The sequence below is a fragment of the Cygnus olor genome, assembly GCF_009769625.2.
Source record: "Cygnus olor isolate bCygOlo1 chromosome W unlocalized genomic scaffold, bCygOlo1.pri.v2 SUPER_W1, whole genome shotgun sequence".
Taxonomy (NCBI): Eukaryota; Metazoa; Chordata; class Aves; order Anseriformes; family Anatidae; genus Cygnus; species Cygnus olor.
In genome coordinates this window covers 245752-271742 of record NW_024429070.1, presented here as the reverse complement: position 1 = coordinate 271742, position 25991 = coordinate 245752, and the positions used below count along the sequence as shown (strand labels likewise).

Here is a 25991-nt window from a genome sequence, read left to right as displayed (position 1 = left end):
GAATCAGTTTTTTTGTTGTTGTTGTTGTTGGGGGTTTTGAGGGGACGTGCTTAAGAAAAAAAAGAAAAAGCAAATGTACTCCAAGAGGTATATTAGAATATAAGTAGAAGTAATAGTAATGCAGTTATGAGAAATTATGAATCATAGAATCACAAAATGATTTGGGTCGGAAGGGACCTTAAAGATCATCTAATTCCAACCCCCCCCACACACACCCCGCCCTGGGCAGGGAAACCCCCACTAGACCAGGTTGCACAAAGCCCCATCCAACCTGGCCTTGAACTCTTCCAGGGATGGGGCATCCACAACCTCTCTGGGCAACCTCTTCCAGTGCCTCACCACCCTCAGAGTAAAGAACTTCTTCCTAATGTCTAATCTAAATCTACCCTTTTTTAGTTTAGAGCCGTTCCCCCTTGTCCTATCACTCCACTCCCTGACAAAGAGTCCCTCCCTAGTTTTCCTGTAGGCCTCCCCTTGGGTACAGGAATGTCGCTATAAGGTCTCCCCGGAGCCTTCTCTTTTCCAGGCTGAACAACCCCAACTCCTTCAGCCTGTCTTCATAGGAGAGGTGCTCCAGCCCCTTGATCATCTTCGTGGCCCTCCTCTGGACTCATTTTAACAGGTCCATGTTCTTCTTATATTGGGGGCCCCAGAGCTGGACACGGTACTCCAGGTGGGGTCTTATGAGAGCAGAGTAGAGGGGGAGAATCACCTCCCTCGACCTGCTGGCCACGCTTCTTTTGATGCAGCCCAGGATACAATTGGCTTTCTGGGCTGCAAGCACACACTGCCGGCTCATGTTGAGCTTCTCATCCACCAACACCCCCAGGTCCTTCTCTTCAGGGCTGCTTTCAGTCCATTCTCTGCCCAGCCTGTATTTGTGCTTGGGATTGCCCCGGCCCAGATGCAGGACCTTGCACCTGGCCTTGTTGAACTTCATGAGGTTTGCGCAGGCCCACCTCTCAAGCCTGTCCAGGTCCCTCTGGATGGCATCCCTTCCCTCCAACTGATCTCCACCTGGACACTGAGTCGTTGACCATCCAGCCAATTCCTTACCCACCGAATGGTCCATCCGTCAAATCCATGTCTCTCCATTTTAGAGGTAAGGATATCATGTGGAATAGTGTCAAAATCACAGAATCACAGAATCACAGAATGGTTGAGGTTGGAGGGGACCTCCAGAGATCATCTAGTCCCACCCCCCTGCTCAAACCAAGGTCACCTAGAGCATGTTACACAGGATTGCATCCAGGCGGGTTTTGAATATCTCCAAAGAAGGAGACTCCACAAACTCTCCATGCAGCCTGTTCCAGTGCTCTGTCACCCGAACCATAAAGAAGTTCTTCCTCATATGGCAATGAAACCTCCTGTGGTTCAATTTATACCCATTACCCCATGTCCAATCACTGGCCACCACTGAGAAGTGTTTGGCCCCATCCTCTTTACATTGTCTCCTCAAGTATTTGTAGAGGTTGATAACCCTCTCAATCTCCTCTTCTCTAGGCTAAACAGGCCCAGCTCACTTAGTCTTTCCTCATAGGACAGATGCTCCAATCCCTTAATCATCTTCGTGGCTCTATGCTGGACCCTCTCTAGAAGTTCTATGTCCCTCTTGTACTGGGGAGCCCAGAACTGCACACAATATTACAGGTGTGGCCTCACCAGAACTGAGTAGAGGGGGAGGATTACCTCTCTTGACCTGCTGTCCACACTCCTGATGCAGGCTAGGATCCCATTGGCCTTCTTGGCCACAAGGGCACATTGCTGGCTCATGGTTAACTTGTTGTCCACCACGACCCCCAGGTCCCTTTCCGCAGAGCTGCTCTCCAGCAGGTCAGCCCCCAACCTGTACAGGTGCCTGGGGTTGTTCCTCCCCAGGTACAGGACCCTGAACTTGCCCTTGTTGAACCTCGGGAGGTTCCTCTCCGTCCAACTCTCCAGCCTGTCCAGGTCCCTCTGAATGGCCGCACAGGCCTCTGGTGTGTCAGCCACTCTGCCAAGCTTTGTATTGTTTGCAAACTTGCTGAGGGTGCACTCTGTCCCTTCATCCAGGTCACTGATGAATAAGTTGAATAGCACTGGACCCAGTACCGACCCCTGGGGGACACCACTAGCCACAGGCCTCCAACTAGACTCAGCACCGTTGAGCACAACCCTCTGAGCTCTGCCATCCAGCCAGTTCTCAATCCACCCCACTGTCCACTCATGGATTCCACCCTTCCGGAGCTTGTCTATGAGGATGTTATGGGAGACAGTGTCAAAAGCCTTGCTGAAGTCAAGGTAGTTAACATCCCCTGCTCTCCCCTCGTCCATCCAGCCAGTCATCTCATCGTAGAAGGCTATCAGGTTGGTTAAACATGACTTCCCCTTGATGAATCCATGCTGACTATTCCTGATCACCTTCTTTTCCTCCACGTGCTTAGAGATGGCCTCCAGGATGAGCTGCTCCATCACCTTTCCAAGGATGGAGGTGAGGCTGACTGGCCTGTACTTTCCTGGGTCTTCCTTCTTGCCCTTCTTGAAGACTGGAGTAATGCTGGCTTTCTTACAGTCCTCAGGCACCTCTCCTGTTCTCCAAGACCTTTCAAAATACTTTGCACAAGTCCAGGTAGATGATGTCAGTTGCTCATCCCCTATCCACAAATGCTGTAACCCCGTTGTAGAAGGCCACCAGATTTGTCAGGCACAATCTGCCCTTAGTGAAGCCATGTTGACTGTCACCGATCCCCTCCTTATTTTCCATGTGTGCGCCCTCATTGAGTGCACTCTCAGTAAGTTTGCAGACAACACCAAATTGGGGGGGGGGGGGGGAAGTGTTGATCTGCCGGATGGTAAGAAGGCCCTGCAGAGGGACCTGGACAGGATGGGTCGATGGGCAGAGGCCAATGGGATGAGGTTCAGCATGGCTGAGTACTGGGTCCTGCACTTTGGTCAGAACAACCCCATGCAGCGCTACAGGTTTGGGGCAGAGTGGCTGGAAAGCTGTGCAGAGGAAAAGGATCTGGGGTGTTGGTCGATGCTCACCTGAACATGAGCTGGCAGTGTGCTCAGGTGGCCAAGAAGGCCAATGGCATCCTGGCTTGTATCAGGAATAGTGTAGCCAGAAGGACCAGGGAGGTGATTGTCCCCCTGTACTCTGCTCTGGTGAGGCCGCACCTTTTGTACTGTGTTCTGTTTTGGGCCCCTCACTACAAGAAAGACATCGAGGCCCCGGAGCGTGTCCAGAGAAGGGCTGTGAAGCTGGTGAAAGGTCTAGAGAACAAGTCTTATGAGGTGCGGCTGAGGGAGCTAGGGTTGTTTATACTAGAGAAGAGGAGGCTCAGGGGAGACGTTATCGCTCTCTGCAACTACCTGAAAGGAAGTTGTGGGGAGCTGGGGGTCAGCCTCTTCTCTCAGATAACTAGTCATAGGACAAGAGGGAATGGCCTCAGGTTGCACCAGGGGAGGTTCATATTGGAAATGAGGAGAAATTTCTTCTGAGGAAGAGTAGTCAGGCATTGGAATGGGTTGCCCAGGAAGGTGGTGGAGTCACTGTCCCTGGGGGTGTTTAAGGAAAGGCTGGACTTGATGCTGAGGGACATGGTTTAGTGGGTGATATTGGTGGTAGGGGGATGGTTGGACCAGATGATCTTGGAGGTCTTTTCCAACCTTAATGATTCTATGATTCTATGTACCTTAGCATTGTTTCCAGGAGGATCTGTTCCATGATCTTGCCAGGCACAGAGGTGAGACTGACCGGCCTGTAGTTCCACGGGTCTTCCTTTTTTCCCTTTTTAAAAGTGGGGGTTATGTTTCCCCTCTCCTAGTCAGTGGACTGCCACAACTTCTCAAATATGATGGACAGTGGCTTAGCAACTACATCCGCCAGTTCCCTTAGGATCTGTGGATGCATCACATCAGGTCCCATGGACTTGAGAACCTTCAGGTTCCTTAGATGGTCTCGGAATTGGGTCTGTTTATCAGGAAAAATTATTAGTGAAATGTATGATGCAGTTAAACAGCACTGCAAAGAATTATAAAACAGTCCAGGTTGGAAGGGACCTCAAAGGTCATCCGTGGTAACCTTTTTGTGGGAAAAGGGATCCTAGATGAGATCATATTTATCAGGGACTGTAGAGATAGGACAAGAAGTAATGGCTTAGCTGGTCAAGGGAAGTGATTGTCCCACTCTGCTCTGCACAGGTGTGGCCTCATCTCGTGTACTGTGTGCAGTTTTGGGCGCCACAGTATAAGAAAGATATAAAACTGTTAGAGAATGTCCAAAGGAGGGCTACAAAGATGATGAAGGGTCTGGAGGGGAAGATGTATGAGGAGCAGCTGAAGACACTTGGTTTGTTCAGCCTGGAGAAGAGGAGGCTGAGGGGAAAACTCATGGTGGTCTACAGCTTCCTCACAAGGGGGAGCGGAAGGGCAGGCACTGATCTCTTCTCTCTGGTGACCAGCGATAGGACCTGAAGAAATGGCTTGAAGCTGTGACAGGGGTGGTTCAGGCTGGATGTGGGGAAAAGGTTTTTCACCAAGAGGGTGGTTGGGCACTGGAACAGGCTCCCCAATGAAGTGGTCATGGCACCGAGCCTGCCAGAGTTCAAGAAGCATTTGGACAACGCTCTCAGACCCATGGCCTGATTTTTTGGGTGGTCCTTTGGGGACCCAGGAGTTGGACTCGATGATCCTTGTGAGTCCCTTCCAACTCGGGATATTCTATGAAATTCTTTACTGTGAGGGTGGTGAGGCACTGGAAGAGGTTGCCCTGAGAAGTTGTGGATGCCACATCCCTGGAAGTGTTCAAGGCCAGGTTGGATGGGGCTTTGAGCAACCTGGTCTAGCGGGAGGTGTCCCTGCCCACGGCAGGGGGGGTGGAATTAGATGATCTTTAAGGTCCCTTCCAACCCAGACCATTCTATGATTCTATGATCTATCACTGTCCAGTTGCATCTTGACAAACTTCAGTGATGGAGAATTTACCACATCCCTGGGGAGACTGTTTCAGTGATTGATTGTTCTCACTGTTAAAAATTCCTTTCTAATATCAAGATGAAACCCAGAATCAGAGAATATCCTGAGTTGGAAAGGACCCACCAGGATCACCGAGTCCAAATCCTGGGTCTGCACAGGACCACCCAAAAATCAGACCATATGTCAGAGAGCTATGTTTTAAGAAGCAACTCAGGAAAACATTTGCAAGCATTACTTTGTAGAAATACCCCATCATAGGCAGGCCTCTTTTTTTTTTCTGGATAATTGGAAAAAGTACCAACTGCGGCTGGCCAAAAATGGGAAAATTTGTTTAATTTACTAAAGACGTAAACTGATAATTCTATTTTTGTTTCACCTTTTTTTCCTTTTCCTGATTTTAAGTATTTTTATTTTGAAAAAAAAAAAATCCCCAAAATTTACTCTGTCACACAACTTCCTAATAAATATTACCATAAAATAAATTGGCAATGAGGAAAAACTTTTTTTAAAAAAGGAAGCTCTAAGTTTTTGTCAGTCAAAATGTTTGTGAAAAATTTTTAGTGCCCCCATAATGAATAAAAAAATACTGTGTAGGAAAAAAGCCAAAAATCTTTGTTTAAAAACAATTCAAACACACTGTACTTGAGTCAGGAGTAAAGCTGATGATTATATGATTGTTGTGGTTTAGCCCGGCTGGCAGCCAAACACCACACAGCCGTTCGCTCACCCTCCCCCCTCCCTGTCCGGGATGGGGGAGAGAAACGGGAAAGTGAAGCCTGTGAGTTGAGATAAAGACAGTTTATTAAGACAGGAAAAATAATAACAACAACAACAATAATAATAATAATAATAATAGTATTAATAGTAATAATGTGTATGAAATAAGTGATGCACAATGCAATTGCTCACCACCCGTTGACCGATGCCCAGCCTATCCCTGAGCAGCCGGCCCCCCCTCCACCCCGGCTAGCCACCCCTATATATTGTTCAGCATGACGTCAGATGGTATGGAATACCCCTTTGGCCAGTTTGGGTCAGCTGTCCTGGGTCTGTCCCCTCCCAGCTCCTGCTGCACCCCTAGCCTGCCCGCTGGCAGGACAGAGCGAGAAGCTGAAAAGTCCTTGGCTTAGTGTAAGCACTGCTCTACAACAATTAAAACATCAGCATGTATTCAGCGCTCTTCTCATTCTAATCCAAAACATAGCACCCTGCCAGCTACTGGGAGGAAAATTCACTCTGTCCTACCTGAAACCAGGACAATGATGATTCTAGCAAAAGACCCGAGCCACTGCGTATTACTGGCAATAGAACCTTCTCCCTGAGAATGGTCTTTTTATCTCTTCACAAGTATCAGGATGGACAGTAACGAACTTGTTTGGGAGTTCCTATCCCAGACAGAGAAGTTATGTTCAACATATTTTCACATTGTATTTCTTGCTTTCAGCAAATACAAGTACAGGAAAGACTACAAAATCTTCTTATTTGTGCGATTTGAGTACGAGAGAGACTTCAGATGAGAACCTGAGCTTTTTGAATGTTTATCCAAAACTTTTTTTGCTACACCATTTGGTAATGGCTGGGTGTGTTAACCACTGTTTAAAGGACAGAGGACAACACATTTTCTTGAATTAATGTATCGTTTTCAGAATTCATCAGAATTTCATGATCACTCTGTACATCACTGTCCTCTAATAACATAGTTTAGCTAAAAAGAGGGAATACTATTTCTTTAGAATTTAGAACTCCTCTTCATTTATAGCTATAGATACGAACCTATACTGGATAAGTCTCTGAGCCAAAAATACAGCAGAACTCAGTGTGGAATATTTAAACACTGAGGATACAAGAGATGTCAAGAGAGTCAATGTCCTGGTTTTGGGTATGATAGAGTTAATTTTCCTCCTAGTAGCTGGTAGGGTGCTGTATTTGGGATTTCGGATGAGAATAATGCACTTAGTCACATGGTCTAAACTTTGGGCAGACCTGTGCGGTGCCAAGAGTTGGACTAGATGATCCTTATGGGTCCCTTCCAACTCGGGATATTCTATGATTCTATGATTCCATAATGTTGATACCACACTGATGTTTTAATGTTTGGCTAAAAAACTCTAGCAGTACGAAGAAAGTCTTTCCTCTTCCCTACAGGCCTGCGTCTCGGCTGTGGAGAAACTTTCTGAAGAGTTCCACCAACTAAAAGAGAATACTTTGGAGAAACTTTTTGAAGAGGTCCACCAACTTAAAGAGAATTTATCTTCCCCTCCACCTGTATGAACCAGTGTCTCAGCTGTCAGGGGCAAGCGTCCTTCTGTGCAAGGAAGACGATATAATGGGTACACACCCCGCGCCACCCTGTGGTTTTACCTATGTTTTACCATGGAGAGGACATGAGAAAATGGGATGGAAAATCTACTGAGACCCTAGAGGCACGGGTACGTGAGTTGCAAGGAAAAACAATCGGAAATAAGGGGTTCTCTGAGAAGCTTGCTGCTCCAGCTTCCAGCAGGCAGTCCTTTAAACACAGAAACGAAGATTCTGACCAGGATTAGAAGGGCACTGCCTCCAGCCAGGGGGAGGAAAGGGACAACCGAGTTTATTGGACTGTGTGGATTCGATGGCCTGGCACGTCTGACGCACAGAAGTATACAGCTTTAGTAGACGCGGGTGCACAGTGGACTGTAATGCCATCAAGCTATAAAGGGCCAGAACCCATCTGTATTTATGGGTTGACTGGGGGATCCCAGCAGTTAACTGTATTGGAGGCTGAAGTGAGCATAACTCTGAACGAGTGGCAAAAGCAACGTATTGTGACTGGCCCGCATGCTCCGTGCATCCTTGGCATAGACTACCTCAGGAGAGGATATTTCAAGGACCCAAAAGGGTTCCGGTGGGCTTTTGGCATAGCTGCCTTAGAGACAGAGGACATTAAACAGTTGTCTACCTTGCCCGGTCTCTCAGAGGACCCTTCTGTTGTGGGGTTGCTGAGGGTCGAAGAACAGCAGGTGCCAATCGCTAGCACAACTGTGCGCTGGCGGCAATATCGCACCAACCGAGACTCCCTGATTCCCATCCATAAGCTAATTCGTCAACTGGAGAGCCAAGGAGTGATCAGCAAGACTCATTCACCTTTTAATAGTCCCATATGGCCAGTGCGAAAGTCTAATGATGAGTGGAGACTAACAGTGGACTATCATGGCCTAAATGAAGTCACACCACCTCTAAGTGCTGCAGTGCCGGACATGCTAGAACTCCAGTATGAACTGGAATCAAAGGCAGCCAAGTGGTATGCCACAATTGATATCGCTAATGCATTTTTCTCCATCCCTCTAGCAGCAGAGTGCAGGCCTGTCCTGGTTTCAGTTAGGACAGAGTTAATTTTCCTCCCAGTAGCTGGCAGGGTGCTATGTTTTGGATTAGAATGAGAAGAGCGCTGAATACATGCTGATGTTTTAATTGTTGTAGAGCAGTGCTTACACCAAGCCAAGGACTTTTCAGCCTCTCTCTGTCCTGCTAGCGAGCAGGCTAGGGATGCAGCAGGAGCTGGGAGGGGACAGACCCAGGACAGCTGACCCAAACTGGCCAAAGGGGTATTCCATACCATCTGACGTCATGCTGAACAATATATAGGGGTGGCTAGCCGGGGTGGAGGGGGGGGCCGGCTGCTCAGGGATAGGCTGGGCATCGGTCAACGGGTGGTGAGCAATTGCATTGTGCATCACTTATTTCGTACACATTATTACTATTAATACTATTACTATTATTATTATTGTTGTTATTCTTTTCCCCGTCTTAATAAACTGTCTTTATCTCAACTCACAGACTTCACTTTCCCGTTTCTCTCCCCCATCCCGGAGAGAGAGGGGGGAGGGTGAGCGAACGGCTGTGTGGTGTTTGACTGCCAGCCGGGCTAAACCACAACACTGGTCATGACTCTAACCTGGTATTTGTACTCAGCACTGTCGTCGACTCTATACTTCGGAAACCATATCTCAGAAACTATTAGCAATTACACCTATTGCCTTTTTTCATCAGGGAGTCAGTCTCTGGAGGGGACAGGGGAAGATATTTTTTCCTACCTGTTCACTCTCCCTTCCTCCTTCACCACCCTCTTATCCCCCGAGCTAGTTACGATAGTTCTCCAAGATGTTGAATATCCTTGGGATACTCAGACCAGCATGTTTTTGTTGTTATGTCTCCTGAATGCGCTTCAGGTTTTGTTTAAGGTTAAACAACTACTTAGGAATCTCATCCGGAGATCTGTCTTGAGGCGGGATGGCTATGAGTGGCAGGGAGTGTGGGAGGATATGGGCAGGTTTCTAGAGCAGTGGGCACCTCCAGTGTTTTGGACATTCACCCCTGAACAACTGCAAAATCCTAAAAAACTGGTAGAATGCTTGAAAAAAAGGTGTCATGACTCTGGCAGTTCCAAAGTGACACAAATCACTGTGGCGTGCTGGGGTCTGGCTTGTGCCTATCGAGCTGCAATTGATGCTACTATCAACCTAGTGACAGACCCTGCGGCCGTTCCAGTCCCGGCTCCCGCAGCCGTTCCGGCTCCAGCTCCCGCAGCTGTCCCGGCTCCAGCTCCCGCAGCCGTTCCAGCTCCCGCAGCCGTCCCGGCTCCAGCTCCCGCAGCCATTCCGGCTCCCGCAGCCGTTCCAGCTCCAGCTCCCGCAGCCGTCCCGGCTCCAGCTCCCGCAGCCATTCCGGCTCCCGCAGCCGTTCCAGCTCCAGCTCCCGCAGCCGTTCCAGCTCCAGCTCCCGCAGCCGTCCCGGCTCCAGCTCCCGCAGCCGTTCCGGCTCCCACAGCCGTTCCAGCTCCTGCAGCCGTCCCGGCTCCAGCTCCCGCAGCCGTTCCAGCTCCCGCAGCCGTCCCGGCTCCAGCTCCCGCAGCCGTTCCGGCTCCCACAGCCGTTCCAGCTCCTGCAGCCGTCCTGGCTCCAGCTCCCGCAGCCGTTCCAGCTCCCGCAGCCGTTCCCACTCCTGTGGCTGGGTCAGAGAAACGAACTGTAGCAGTGCAAGTTGCCCCTGCAGAGGGTACTCCAACCCCTGTGGCAGACCCTGTGGCTGGGTCGGAGAAACGAACTGTAGCAGTGCAAGTTGCCCCTGCAGAGGGTATTCCAACCCCTGTGGCAGACCCTGTGGCTGGGTCGGAGAGGCGAGCTGTAGCAGTGCAAGTTGCCCCTGTAGACAAGGTGAAAAAATGGTATAGAGACTCAGGTCGTTTAGAACGCAGAAAGTCTTCTGCTAAGTCTGGGTGTGGAGAAGACGAGGCTGGGCCATCAAGTGTGCAGGAGGATGAAGATGAGGATGAGGATGTCAGTAAGTCAACAGTAACTACCCGAACCCTATACCAGCGTGAGCTACGAGATGTGCGAAAAGATTTTGGTCGCTGCATAGGTGAACAGCTTGTCACCTGGCTGCTCCGGTGCTGGGACACTGGAGCCAATGGTGTGAAATTAGAGGGCAGGGAAGCCAAGCGGTTGGGATCCCTTGCTAGAGATGCAAGCATTGACAAAGCAATTGGAGATGGAGCACGATCTCACAGCCTCTGGAGGCGTCTCCTGTTAGCTGTGAAGGGAAGGTATGCCTACAAGGAAGAACTTGTATGTCTACCAGTCAAGTGGACCACCATGGAGAAGGGAATTCAGTACCTGAGGGAATTAGCCATACGGGAAGTAATTTATAAGGACTTAGACGATGCACAAACATCCACAGATCCAGATGAAGTCCAGTGTACTTGACCCATATGGCGGAAGTTTGTACGGAATGCACCATCAACATGGGCCAGCACATTGGCAATAATAACCTGGAAAAACGGTGAAGATCCCACAGTGGGTGACATGGCTAAACAACTCCGGGAGTACGAAGGAAATCTCTCCTCTTCCCTACAGGCCTGCGTCTCGGCTGTGGAGAAACTCTCTGAAGAGTTCCACCAACTTAAAGAGAATTTATCTTCCCCCCCACCTGAACAAACCAGTGGCCACCAACTAAAAGAGAATACTTTGGAGAAACTTTTTGAAGAGGTCCACCAACTTAAAGAGAACTTATGTTCCCCCCCACCTGAACGAGCCAGTGGCCACCAACTAAAAGAGAATACTTTGGAGAAACTTTTTGAAGAGGTCCACCAACTTAAAGAGAGTGTATTTTCTTCCCCACCTGTACAAACCAGCGTCTCGGCTATTAGGGGTAAACGTGCATCCGTGCAAAGAAGACAATATGGTGGGTACACACCCCGCACCACCCTGTGGTTTTACCTACGTGACCATGGAGAGGACATGAGAAAATGGGATGGAAAATCTACTGAGACCCTAGAGGCACGGGTACGTGAGTTGCAAAAGAAAACAATCGGGAGAAAGGGGTTCTCTGAAAAGTTTGCTGCTCCAACTTCTAGCAGGCAGTCCTTTAAACACAGAAATGAAGATTCTGACCAGGACTAGAGGGGCCCTGCCTCCAGCCAGGGGGAGGAAAGGGACAACCGAGTTTATTGGACTGTGTGGATTCGATGGCCTGGCACGTCTGACGCACAGAAGTATAAGGCTCTAGTAGACACCGGTGCACAATGTACTCTAATGCCGTCAAGCTGTAAAGGGCCAGAGCCCATCTGTATTTATGGCGTGACAGGGGGATCCCAGCAGCTAACTGTATTGGAAGCTGAAGTGAGCATAACTCTGAACGAGTGGCAAAAGCAACGTATTGTGACTGGCCCGCATGCTCCGTGCATCCTTGGCATAGACTACCTCAGGAGAGGATATTTCAAGGACCCAAAAGGGTTCCGCTGGGCTTTTGGCATAGCTGCCTTAGAGACAGAGGACATTAAACAGTTGTCTACCTTGCCCGGTCTCTCAGAGGACCCTTCTGTTGTGGGGTTGCTGAGGGTTGAAGAACAGCAAGTGCCAATCGCTACCACAACTGTGCACCAGCGGCAATATCGCACCAACCGAGACTCCCTGATTCCCATCCACGAGCTAATTCGTCAACTGGAGAGCCAAGGAGGGATCAGCAAGACCCATTCACCTTTTAATAGTCCCATATGGCCAGTGCGAAAGTCTAATGGTGAGTGGAGACTAACAGTGGACTATCATGGCCTGAACGAAGTCACGCCACCACTGAGTGCTGCAGTGCCGGACATGCTAGAACTCCAGTACGAACTGGAATCAAAGGCAGCCAAGTGGTATGCCACAATTGATGCATTTTTCTCCATCCCTCTAGCAGCAGAGTGCAGGCCACAGTTTGCTTTCACTTGGAGGGGAGTCCAATATACTTGGAATCGGCTGCCCCAGGGGTGGAAACATAGCCCTACCATTTGCCATGGACTGATCCAGTCTGCGCTGGAGCAGGGGGAGGCTCCTGAGCACCTGCAGTACATCGATGACATCATTGTGTGGGGTGACACTGCAGAGGAAGTTTTCGAGAAAGGGAAGAAAATAGTCCAAATCCTTCTGAAGGCCGGTTTTGCCATAAAACAAAATAAAGTTAAAGGACCTGCACGAGAGATCCAGTTTTTAGGAATAAAATGGCAAGATGGACGTCGTCAAATCCCAATGGATGTGATCAACAAAATAACAGCTATGTCTCCACCAACTAGCAAAAAGGAAACACAAACTTTCCTAGGTGTCGTGGGGTTTTGGAGAATGCATATTCCAAATTACAGTCTGATTGTAAACCCGCTCTACCAAGTAACTCGTAAGAAGAATGCTTTTGAATGGGGCCCCGAGCAACGACAAGCCTTTGAACAAATTAAACAGGAAATAGTTCATGCAGTAGCCCTTGGGCCTGTCCGAACAGGACCAGATGTAAAGAATGTGCTCTACACCGCAGCCGGGGAGAATGGTCCCACCTGGAGCCTCTGGCAGAAAGAACCTGGGGAAACTCGAGGTCGACCCCTGGGGTTTTGGAGTCGGGGATACAGAGGATCTGAGGCCCGCTATACTCCAACCGAAAAGGAGATATTGGCAGCATATGAGGGAGTTCGATCTGCTTCGGAAGTGGTCGGTACTGAAGCGCAGCTCCTCCTGGCACCCCGACTGCCGGTACTGGGTTGGATGTTCAAAGGAAGGGTCCCCTCTACACATCATGCAACTGATGCTACATGGAGCAAGTGGGTTGCACTGATTACTCAGCGGGCTCGAATAGGAAACCCCAGTCGCCCAGGAATCCTGGAAGTGATTATGGACTGGCCAGAAGGCAAGTACTTTGGGATATCGTCAGAGGAGGAGGTGGTCCGTGATGAAGAAGCCCCACTGTACAACAAGCTACCAGAAAATGAGAAGAAATATGCCCTGTTCACTGATGGGTCCTGTCGTATTGTGGGAAAGCATCGGAGATGGAAAGCTGCTGTATGGAGTCCTACACGACGAGTTGCAGAAGCTGCTGAGGGAGAAGATGAATCGAGTCAGTTTGCAGAAGTGAAAGCCGTTCAGCTGGCCTTAGATATTGCTGAACGAGAAAAGTGGCCAGTTCTCTCTCTCTATACTGATTCATGGATGGTAGCAAATGCCCTGTGGGGGTGGTTACAGCAATGGAAGCAGAACAACTGGGAACGCAGGGGCAAACCCATCTGGGCTGCTGCATTGTGGCAAGATATTGCTGCCCGGGTAGAGAACCTGGTTGTAAAGGTACGCCATGTAGATGCTCATGTGCCCAAGAATCGGGCTACTGAAGAACATCAAAACAACCAGCAGGTGGATCAGGCTGCTAAGATTGAAGTGGCTCAGGTGGACCTGGACTGGCAACACGAACTTACAATGGTGGAAGCAACCACCGGATGGCTGGAAACATATCCTGTGCCCTATTCCACTGCCTGGAACACTATCCTGGGCCTTGAAAAGCAAGTCCTATGGCGACATGGCACCGCAGAAAGAATTGAATCAGACAATGGGACTCATTTCCGAAACAACCTTACAGACACTTGGGCCAAAGAGCATGGTATTGAGTGGGTGTATCACATCCCCTATCATGCACCAGCCTCCGGGAAAGTTGAATGATACAATGGACTGTTAAAGACTACACTGAAAGCAATGGGTGCTGGGACATTCAAAAATCGGGATACACATTTGGCAAAGGCCACCTGGTTAGTCAATACTAGGGGATCTGCCAACCGAGCTGGACCTGCCCAATCAAACCTGTTACGCACTGTAGAAGGGGATAAAGTTCCTGTAGTGCACGTAAGAAACATGCTGGGTAAGACAGTCTGGGCTACTCCTGCCTCAGGCAAAGGCAAGCCCATTCGTGGGATTGCTTTTGCTCAGGGACCTGGATGCACTTGGTGGGTAATGCAAGAGAATGGGGAGGTCCGGTGTGTACCTCAAGGGGACCTAATATTGGGTGAGAATAGCCCATGAGTTGAATTATAGTATGTTAATTATCATATAACACTGTATGTCATCACTACCATGATTGCTATATACCATAGATGAAAATGGTGATTAATTAGAAGGTATTGGAAAGAGTGTAACCTGAGCATGACATAAATGGTATGGAATAAGGGGTGGATATCTGTCCTGGTTTCAGTTAGGACAGAGTTAATTTTCCTCCTAGTAGCTGGCAGGGTGCTATGTTTTGGACTAGGATGAGAAGAGCGCTGATAACATGCTGATGTTTTAATTGTTGTAGAGCAGCGCTTACACCAAGCCAAGGACTTTTCAGCCTCTCTCTGTCCTGCTAGCGAGCAGGCTAGGGATGCAGCAGGAGCTGGGAGGGGACAGACCCAGGACAGCTGACCCAAACTGGCCAAAGGGGTATTCCATACCATCTGACGTCATGCTGAACAATATATAGGGGTGGCTAGCCGGGGTGGAGGGGGGGGCCGGCTGCTCGGGGATAGGCTGGGCATCGGTCAACGGGTGGTGAGCAACGAGAGAGGTGGCAAAGGCCACCTGGTTAGTCAATACTAGGGGATCTGCCAACCGAGCTGGACCTGCCCAATCAAACCTGTTACACACTGTAGAAGGGGATAAAGTCGCTATAGTACATGTAAGAAACATGCTAGGGAAGACAGTCTGGGTTACTCCTGCCTCAGGAAAAGGCAAATCCATTTGTGGTATTGCTTTTGCTCAGGGACCTGGATGCACTTGGTGGGTAATGCAAAGGAATGGGGAGATCCGATGTATACCTCAAAGGGATTTAATACTGGGTGAGAATAGCCCATGAGTTGAATTGTATTGTGTTTATTATTATATAATACTGTATGTCATCACTACCATGATTGCTTTATATCAATGTCCTATTAATGGTATCAGAGTAACAGCCACACAGATAATGATGAATGAATTTTGATAGAATTGGACAAGCACAGAGATGTGATGGAACGAGAACAGGCTTCAGCATGTGACGATCCAACATCACACACCCTCTCTTCTGCCCTGAAAGACTGCTGTGACTGATGGAGCCCGAAGTCAGTCATGAACTACACACACTCAGTGGACATTTTATATACATATATGAAAAGTGGTGATTAACTGGCATGTATTGGAAAGTGTCTAACCATGACATAAATGGTATGGCATAAGGGGTGGATATATTGTCCTGGTTTCAGCTAGGATAGAGTTAATTTTCCTCCTAGTAGCTAGTATGGGGCTGTCTTTTGGATTTAGGATGAGAATAACGTTGATATCACGCTGATGTTTTAATTGTTGCAGAGCAGTGCCTGCACTAAGCCAAGGACTTTTCAGCTTCTCGCTCTGTCCTGCCAGTGGGCAGGCTAGGGGTGCAGCAGGAGCTGGGAGGGGACAGACCCAGGACAGCTGACCCAAACTGGCCAAAGGGGTATTCCATACCATCTGACGTCATGCTGAACAATATATAGGGGTGGCTGGCTGGGGTAGGGGGACTGGCTGCTCAGGGATAGGCTGGGCATCGGTCAACGGGTGGTGAGCAATTGCACTGTGCATCACTTGTTTTGTACACATTGTTATTAGTAGTACTATTATCATTATTGTTATTATTTTCCTTTCTTTTCTGTCCTAATAAACTGTCTTTATCTCAGCCTATGGGCTTTCAGATTTTTTTTCTGATTCCCTCCCCTATCCCAGAGAGGGAGGGGGGAGGGTGAGCAAACAGCTGTGTGGTGCTTAGCTGCTGGCTAGGTTAAACAACAACAGTCAACTTGCTACCTTTTTCATTGTGTTTTTGTTCTTTCATTTTTAGGTGCCTTGACCTAAGCCATTTGCAATTTTACAAAAAGCCTTGTAAGTTGTCTTTCCAGTGCCATGAACAATATTGGAGACTGCCAAGAGAAGGGCTACAAAGATGGTGAAGGGCCTAGAGCGGAAGACATACGAGGAGTGGCTGAGGTCACTTGGTTTGTTCAGCCTCGAAAAGAGGAGGCTGAGGGGAGACCTCATCGCGGGCTACAGCTTCCTCATGGGGGGGAGCGGAGGGGCAGGCACAGATCTATTCTCCCTGGTGACCAGCGATAGGACCCGAGGGAATGTAGTCAAGCTGTGACAAGGGAGGTTCAGGTTGGATATCAGGAAAAGGTTCTTCACTGAGAGGGTGGTCGCCCATTGGAACAGGCTCCCCAGGGAAGTAGTCACAGCACCAAGCCTGTCTGAGTTTAAGAAGCGTTTGGACTATGCTCTCAGTCATGTGGTCTGAATTTTTGGATAGAGCTGTGTGGTGCCAGGAGTTGGACTCGATGATCCTTATGGGTCCCTTCCAACTCGGGATATAGTATTACTGTATTGTATTGTGTTCTGTTCTGTTCTGTTCTGTTCTGTTCTGTTCTATTCTATTCCATTCCATTCCATTCCATTCCATTCCATTCCATTCCACAGAGAATGATACAATCCAAGGTATACAAAGCTTACTACACTTTTCATTACTTTATGCAAATATACACTGAATGTCATTTAAGATCTACAAGTAGCAACATTTTTACTTCTATGCTATGTCATATTTAGGTTGAAGTTCAGACATGAAACACAGGACTGGAAATAATTTTCTTTAGCAAAAAAAAAAAGGAAAAACTTAATTTGTTCTATTACATGTGAATTGCAACATCTGAAGGCTCATAATTTGACTTTGCTACCTAAAATACAGTAGTCCATATGATGTCATTAAAAGAATGTGCATTTAAATTCATATTTTAGTAAACATTATAAATTTGATCAATAACCAACTTACATAGCTCCATTTGTATAGACTGTGCCACTTCCCTCCACGTACTGAACCTGGGGTGGGTAGACATGCTGTACTGGTTGCACAGTCTGTACTTGCTGTACCTGTAAACGCAAACACCAGAAATATAGGTTAGTTTACCTTATAAAAAAAGAGTGACTAGTGCTTCAGTGCATCTAATAGCTTCTAAACAATCCTGAGTCATGGGATATATGCACGTGATCTGGCAGAGGCCACTGCTTGTGGGGGACCAGTTCAGGGCTCCCCAGTACAAGAGGAACATAGAGCTACTAGAGCTACTAGAGCTACATATAACTACTAGAGCGAGTTCGGAGGAGGGCTGCGAAGATGATTAGAGGACTGGAGCACCTCTCGTACGAGGACAGGCTGAAAGAACTGGGCCTGTTTAGCCTGGAAAAGAGAAGAATGAGGGGAGACCTCATCAATGTATATAAATATCTGAAGGGAGGGTGTCAAGAGGATGGAGCCAGTCCCTTTTCAGTGGTGCCTAGCAACAGGATGAGAGGCAAGGGGCACAAACTGAAGCACAGGTGGTTCTGGCTGAATATGAAGGGGCACTTCATTACTGTGAGGGTGACAGAGCACTAAATAGAATACAGCCTTCTGCTCCGGTTAAGCAGGTTCATAGATTGATGCATAGTGCAGACCCTGAAAGCTGGAATGGTGATTTTTGGTTTGACAGTGATGATGATGTCAAAGAGATTGCTGATTCTGAACCTCAATCGATTTCCTTGAGACCTTTGGTTAAGACTGAGACTACTGTTGATGATGATGATGAAATCCGCACTACTGTGCAAATGATTCCATGGTCACCAGCAGATTTGGTTAAAATACAGGAGAAGTTCTCAAGGCGGTCAGGAGAATCGGAAGTTGATTATGTGTGGCGAGTTTCTCTTGAAGGAGGAGATCGAATTATATTGAGTGAGGAAGAGGCAGGAGGCTTTTGGGGACCTGCAGTATTTTTAACCACCACATCAGGAGACCATAATTACTCTGTAACAGCATGGGCTGCATACTGGGCAGGTGGTGTAGATCCCCAGGAGAGAGGGGAACCCCTGGAAATTAGAGCCACAAGCTATTCTGACCTGGCTGTAGCAGTACAGAGAGCAGCCTGCATTCAGGCGATATATGAAAGAGATGAATTCAGGAAATCCCCGATGTTAGCTCCTATTGACCCAGCTCGATTGACCCCTCTCATCCGTGGACTCCCTGATTGTCTTAAAATGTTCATAGCAAATACCCAGGATCGCATACTAGCTGCTCATAGGGATGATGATAGTGGTTGTAGGCGAAATCCGAACTCCTCCATTCCCACCTGGAGTGAATTTGTACAAGACATAGATAAGTACGGACGCCGAATGGGCTGGATTAGTTCATCCAGTATTAAGTCCCAAGATGACTCTCAGCGAGTCCGCCAAATCCACACTCAAAATCCCAGATACACCAAATTCAAAGAGAGGTTCAAACCTAATAAGGAATGGGGTGAGTTGTGGCATAAGGCCCTAGCTTTGGGTGCACCCCGACCATTCTTGCGTGGTGCCTCTATGGAGGACCTCCGTAAATTAGTCCAATTTCTGGGTAAGAAAAATATTCCAGCTGGGGAGAATTGCCTAACCGGAAAACCCCCAACCCATAAGGAAACTGCAACTTCTGCACCGAGCCCAATTGAGGAGGCAGAAGCTCAGCAAAAAAACTCCTATCCCCAGGGAGGGCAGTGAGCCACCCTGCTCGGCAGGTATTAGCAATTCAACGGCTCTCTAATGAACACTCTGACCCTATCATTGCCATACCTGTTGGACCCCGAAAGATATTGGTAAATTTTCTTATTGACACCGGAGCCCAAATGTCAGTAATTACACATGAGACAGCACAAACCCTGAGCATAACACTTGGTCGACGCAGGGTTAAATTCACGGGAATCAATGGTGTGGAAAAACAATGCCCCACCACAAAAATTTCACTCTGGTTACCAGAGGAACAAAATTAACCAGGGTAGAAGTATTAGTCGGTGCTGCATATACTATTTTAGGATTTGACATACCACGTAGCTGTATGTGGAAACTCCCTGATGGAACTGCGTGGAGTTTCACGACACATCAAAGGGATTCAGGCACAGTGAGACTGAGTCTGTTCCAAATATCCATACCCTTACCCCCCACTAAAATCACTAATGTTCGGCAATATTTGTTGCCAGCAGCAGCACTTATGCGGACTGACGGGGTGGTAACAGAATTGGAAGAAAGAGGCATTATTAAAAGGACTCATTCACCTTACAATTCACCGGTGTGGCCGGTAAAGAAACCAACCAGGAAATGGCATTTTACAGTGGACTACAGACAGTTAAATGCTAACACTACACCTTTGACTGCCACAGTTCCAAACATGGCAGAGACAGTGAAAGCCTTCTGTGCATCTAACAGTAGCAATGGTGCTAACTACTCCCAAATATCTCTACACATGGGAAATCAAAGATTGCTATTTCACCCTCTTTCTAACCCTGCCGGTTGAATACAACCAAGCATATTTTATTTTCTATTATGTTCACAGGAATCCTGAGTGAACTGCATGTGGACAGCTGGAGAATCGCAAACTAACAGTTTGGATTAATAATGCTATGCTTTACCCTGACCTTGATGCAATTACAGGCCTTAAAGGAAACAGATACTGTGGTTATACATGGAGCTGAGGTGTTTCACCATGACATCTAACCATGCATTGTCACGGTATAGCGCAATCACTGGAACATCTCAAAACAAAAAGGACCTAAGTCTCTCTACTTTGGTTTTACATGGGAGTAAAATATTTTCGAAAGATGAATGGAGTTGGAATGATTCTCTAAGAATGGCTGAACTTCAAGCCACGTCTGGCCAGACAATACAAATGAGTTGCCAAATAACTAATGGATCTACTTACAATAGGCCGATTGAAATTAAGACAATTTACACTGATTCCACCGACCACAAAATTATAGTACTGATTGTAACAAAATAACTGAATGTTGTGGTTTAACCCGGCCGGCAGCTAAACACCACACAGCCGTTCGCTCACCCTCCCCCCTCCCTCTCCGGGATGGTGGAGAGAAATGGGAAAGTGAAGCCTGTGAGTTGAGATAAAGACAGTTTATTAAGACAGGAAAATAATAATAATAATAATAACAATAATAATAATAATAATAATAATAGTATTACTAATAATAATGTGTACGAAACAAGTGATGCACAATGCAATTGCTCACCACCCGTTGACCGATGCCCAGCCTATCCCTGAGCAGCCGGCCCCCCCACCCTGGCTAGCCACCCCTATATCTTGTTCAGCATGACGTCAGATGGTATGGAATACCCCTTTGGCCAGTTTGGGTCAGCTGTCCTGGGTCTGTCCCCTCCCAGCTCCTGCTGCACCCCTAGCCTGCCTGCTGGCAGGACAGAGCGAGAAGCTGAAAAGTCCTTGGCTTGGTGTAAGCACTGCTCTGCAACAATTAAAACATCAGCATGTTATCAGCGCTCTTCTCATCCTAATCCAAAACATAGCACCCTGCCAGCTACTAGGATGAAAATTAACTCTGTCCTAACTGAAACCAGGACAGATATCCACCCCTTATTCCATACCATTTATGTCATGCTCAGGTTACACTCTTTCCAATACCTTCTAATTAATCACCATTTTCATCTATGGTATATAGCAATCATGGTAGTGATGACATACAGTATTATATAGTAATTAACATACTATAATTCAACTCATGGGCTATTCTCACCCAGTTATAAATCCCCTTGAGGTACACACCGGACCTCCCCATTCTTTTGCATTACCCACCAAGTGCATCCAGGTCCCTGAGCAAAAGCAATCCCAAGAATGGGTTTGCCTTTTCCTGAGGCAGGAGTAGCCCAGACTGTCTTACCCAGCATGTTTCTTACGTGCACTACAGGAACTTTATCCCCTTCTACAGTGCGTAACAGGTTTGATTGGGCAGGTCCAGCTCGGTTGGCAGATCCCCTAGTATTGACTAACCAGGTGGCCTTTGCCAAATGTGTATCCCGATTTTTGAATGTCCCAGCACCCATTGCTTTCAGTGTAGTCTTTAACAGTCCATTGTATCATTCAACTTTCCCGGAGGCTGGTGCATGATAGGGGATGTGATACACCCACTCAATGCCATGCGCTTTGGCCCAAGTGTCTGTAAGCTTGTTTCGGAAATGAGTCCCATTGTCTGATTCAATTCTTTCTGCGGTGCCATGTCGCCATAGGACTTGCTTTTCAAGGCCCAGGATAGTGTTCCAGGCAGTGGAATAGGGCACAGGATATGTTTCCAGCCATCCGGTGGTTGCTTCCACCATTGTAAGTACGTGGCGCTTGCCGTTGCGGGTTTGGGGGAGTGTGATGTAATCAATCTGCCAGGCCTCTCCATATTTGTATTTCAGCCATCGTCCTCCATACCAAAGAGGCTTTGACCGTTTGGCTTGCTTGATTGCAGCACATGTTTCACAACCATGAATAACCTGTGCTATAGTGTCCATTGTCAGGTCCACCCCTCGATCACGAGCCCATCTGTATGTTGCATCTCTGCCTTGATGGCCTGAGGTGTCATGGGCCCATCGGGCCATAAATAATTCACCCTCATGTTGCCAGTCCAGATCTACCTGAGCCACTTCAATCTTAGCAGCCTGATCCACCTGCTGGTTGTTTTGATGTTCTTCAGTAGCCCGATTCTTGGGCACATGAGCATCTACATGGCGTACCTTTACAACCAGGTTCTCTACCCAGGCAGCAATATCTTGCCACAATGCAGCAGCCCAGATGGGTTTGCCCCTGCGTTCCCAGTTGTTCTGCTTCCATTGCTGTAACCACCCCCACAGGGCATTTGCTACCATCCATGAATCAGTATAGAGAGAGAGAACTGGCCACTTTTCTCGTTCAGCAATATCTAAGGCCAGCTGAATGGCTTTCACTTCTGCAAACTGACTCGATTCACCTTCTCCCTCAGCAGCTTCTGCAACTCATCGTGTAGGACTCCATACAGCAGCTTTCCATCTCCGATGCTTTCCCACAATACGACAGGACCCATCAGTGAACAGGGCATATTTCTTCTCATTTTCTGGTAGCTTGTTGCACAGTGGGGCTTCTTCAGAACGGACCACCTCCTCCTCTGATGATATCCCAAAGGATTTGCCTTCTGGCCAGTCCACAAACACTTCCAGGATTCCTGGGCGAATGTGGTTTCCTATTCGAGCCCGCTGAGTAATCAGTGCAACCCACTTGCTCCATGTAGCATCAGTTGCATGATGTGTAGAGGGGACCCTTCCTTTGAACATCCAACCCAGTACCGGCAGTCGGGGTGCCAGGAGGAGCTGCGCTTCAGTACCGACCATTCCGAAGCAGATCGAACTCCCTCATATGCTGCCAATATCTCCTTTTTGGTTGGACTGTAGCAGGCCTGAGATCCTCTGTATCCCCGACTCCAAAACCCCAGGGGTCGACCTCGAGTTTCCCCAGGTTCTTTCTGCCAGAGGCTCCAGGTGGGGCCATTCTCCCCGGCTGCGGTGTAGAGCACATTCTTTACATCTGGTCCTGTTCGGACTGGCCCAAGGGCTACTGCATGAACTATTTCCTGCTTAATTTGTTCAAAGGCTTGTCTTTGCTCAGGGCCCCATTCAAAAGCATTCTTCTTACGGGTTACTTGATAGAGCGGGTTTACAATCAGACTGTAATTTGGAATATGCATTCTCCAAAACACCACGACACCTAGGAAAGTTTGTTTCCTTTTTGCTAGTTGGTGGAGACATAGCTGTTATTTTGTTGATCACATCCATTGGGATTTGACGACGTCCATCTTGCCATTTTATTCCTAAAAACTGGATCTCTCGTGCAGGTCCTTTGACTTTATTTTGTTTTATGGCAAAACCGGCCTTCAGAAGGATTTGGACTATTTTCTTCCCTTTCTCGAAAACTTCCTTTGCAGTGTCACCCCACACAATGATGTCATCGATGTACTGCAGGTGTTCAGGAGCTTCCCCCTGTTCCAGGGCAGACTGGATCAGTCCATGGCAAATGGTAGGGCTATGTTTCCACCCCTGGGGCAGCCGATTCCAAGTATATTGGACTCCCCTCCAAGTGAAAGCAAACTGTGGCCTGCACTCTGCTGCTAGAGGGATGGAGAAAAATGCATTAGCAATATCAATTGTGGCATACCACTTGGCTGCCTTTGATTCCAGTTCGTACTGGAGTTCTAGCATGTCCGGCACTGCAGCACTCAGTGGTGGCGTGACTTCGTTCAGGCCACGATAGTCCACTGTTAGTCTCCACTCACCATTAGACTTTCGCACTGGCCATATGGGACTATTAAAAGGTGAATGGGTCTTGCTGATCACTCCTTGGCTCTCCAGTTGACGAATTAGCTCATGGATGGGAATCAGGGAGTCTCGGTTGGTGCGATATTGCCGCCGGTGCACAGTTGTGGTAGCGATTGGCACTTGCTGTTCTTCAACCCTCAGCAACCCCACAACAGAAGGGTCCTCTGAGAGACCGGGCAAGGTAGACAACTGTTTAATGTCCTCTGTCTCTAAGGCAGCTATGCCAAAAGCCCACCGGAACCCTTTTGGGTCCTGGAAATATCCTCTCCTGAGGTAGTCTATGCCAAGGATGCACGGAGCATCCGGGCCAGTCACAATACGGTGCTTTTGCCACTCATTTCCAGTTAGACTCACTTCAGCCTCCAATACAGTTAGCTGCTGGGATCCCCCTGTCACGCCATGAATACAGATGGGCTCTGGCCCTTTATAGCTTGATGGCATTAGAGTACATTGTGCACCGGTGTCTACTAAAGCCTGTGGGTCTGACGTGCCAGGCCATCGAATCCACATAGTCCAATAAACTCGGTTGTCCCTTTCCTTCCCCCCTGGCTGGAGGCAGGGCCCCTCTAGTCCTGGTCAGAATCTTCGTTTCTGTGTTTAAAGGACTGCCTGCTGGAAGTTGGAGCAGCAAACTTTTCAGAGAACCCCTTTTTCCTGATTGTTTTTCCTTGCAACTCACGTACCCGTGCCTCTAGGGTCGAGGTAGATTTTCCATCCCATTTTCTCATGTCCCCTCCATGGTCACGTAGGTAAAACCACAGGGTGGCGCGGGGTGTGTACCCACCATATTGTCTTCCTTGCACGGATGAATGCTTACCCCTAATAGCTGAGACACTGGTTTGTACAGATGGGGAGGAAAATAAACTCTCTTTAAGTTGGTGGAACTCTTCAGAGAGTTTCTCCACAGCCGAGACGCAGGCCTGTAGGGAAGAGGAGAGATTTCCTTTGTACTCCCGGAGTTGTTAACCACTTCATCCACCGTGGGTTCCTCATCCTCTTTCCAGGCCATTATGGCCAATGAGCTGGCATATGATGATGGTGCACTCCGTACAAACTTCCGCCACATGGGTCGTGTACACTGGACTTCATCTGGATCTGTGGATACTTGTGCGTCGTCTAGGTCCTTATAAATTACTTCCCGTATGGCTAATTCCCTCAGGTACTGAATTCCCTTCTCCATGGTGGTCCACTTGACTGGTAGACATACAAGTTCTTCCTTGAAGGGATACCTTTCCTTCACAGCTAACAGGAGACGCCTCCAGAGGCTGTGAGATCGTGCTCCATCTCCAATTGCTTTGTCAATGCCTGCGTCTCTAGCAAGGGATCCCAGCCGCGTGGCTTCCCTGCTCTCTAATTCCACACAATTGGCTCCAGTGTCCCAGCACCGGAGCAGCCAGGTGACAAGCTGCTCACCTATGCAGCGACCAAAATCTTTTCGCACATCTCGTAGCTCATGCTGGTATAGGGTTCGGGTAGTTACTGTTGACTTACTGACATCCTCATCCTCATCTTCATCCTCCTGCACATTTGATGGCCCAGCCTCGTCTTCTCCATACCTAGACCTAGCAGAAGACTGTCTGCGTTCTAAACGACCTGAGTCTCTATACCATTTTTTCACCTTGTCTACAGGGGCAACTTGCACTGCTACAGCTCGTTTCTCTGACCCAGACACAGGAGTGGGAGCGGCTGCAGGAGCTGGAGCGGCTGCGGGAGCTGGAACTGGAACGGCTGCAGGAGTTGGAACGGCTGCGGGAGCTGGAACTGGAACATCTGCAGGAGCTGGAACTGGAACGGCTGGGGGAGCTGGAGCGGCTGCAGGGGCTTTCACTAGGTTGATAGTAGCATCAATTGCAGCTCGATAGGCACAGGCCAGACCCCAGCACGCCACAGTGATTTGTGTCACTTTGGAACTGCCAGAGTCATGACACCTTTTTTTCAAGCATTCTACCAGTTTTTTAGGATTTTGCAGTTGTTCAGGGGTGAATGTCCAAAACACTGGAGGTGCCCACTGCTCTAGAAACCTGCCCATATCCTCCCACACTCCCTGCCACTCATAGCCATCCCGCCTCAAGACAGATCTCCGGATGAGATTCCTAAGTAGTTGTTTAACCTTAAACAAAACCTGAAGCGCATTCAGGAGACATAACAACAAGAACATGCTGGTCTGAGTATCCCAAGGATATTCAACATCTTGGAGAACTATCGTAACTAGCTCGGGGGATAAGAGGGTGGTGAAGGAGAAAGGGAGAGTGAACAGGCAGGAAAAAAATATCTTCCCCTGTCCCCTCCACAGATTGGCTCCCTGACGAAAAAAGGCAATAGGTGTAATTGCTAATAGTTTCTGAGATATGGTTTCCGAAGTATAGAGTCGACGACAGTGCTGAGTACAAATACCAGGTTAGAGTCATGACCAGAAATCTCATCATTTCATAAGCCATAGTTACACCACACAGTACCATAACAATCTTAAACCAGGGCCCGGAAAGGATAAACAGCACGACAGGGAGCACATACAGAAAGTAACTTGCTATAAAACTCAATTTCGGAAAC

General features: G+C 48.2%; 1 protein-coding gene across 2 annotated transcripts in view; it reads right to left on the bottom strand.

The window, feature by feature from the left end:
- The window catches only part of LOC121062890 (transcription factor RFX3-like), a 215500-nt gene that overhangs the window by 144241 nt on the left and 45268 nt on the right, over positions 1-25991 (bottom strand). For both annotated transcript variants that reach the window (XM_040543181.1, XM_040543180.1), the window contains exon 3: positions 17080-17177. In XM_040543181.1, the coding sequence (XP_040399115.1) occupies positions 17080-17177 (98 nt within the window). The remainder of the gene's footprint in view (positions 1-17079; positions 17178-25991) is intronic.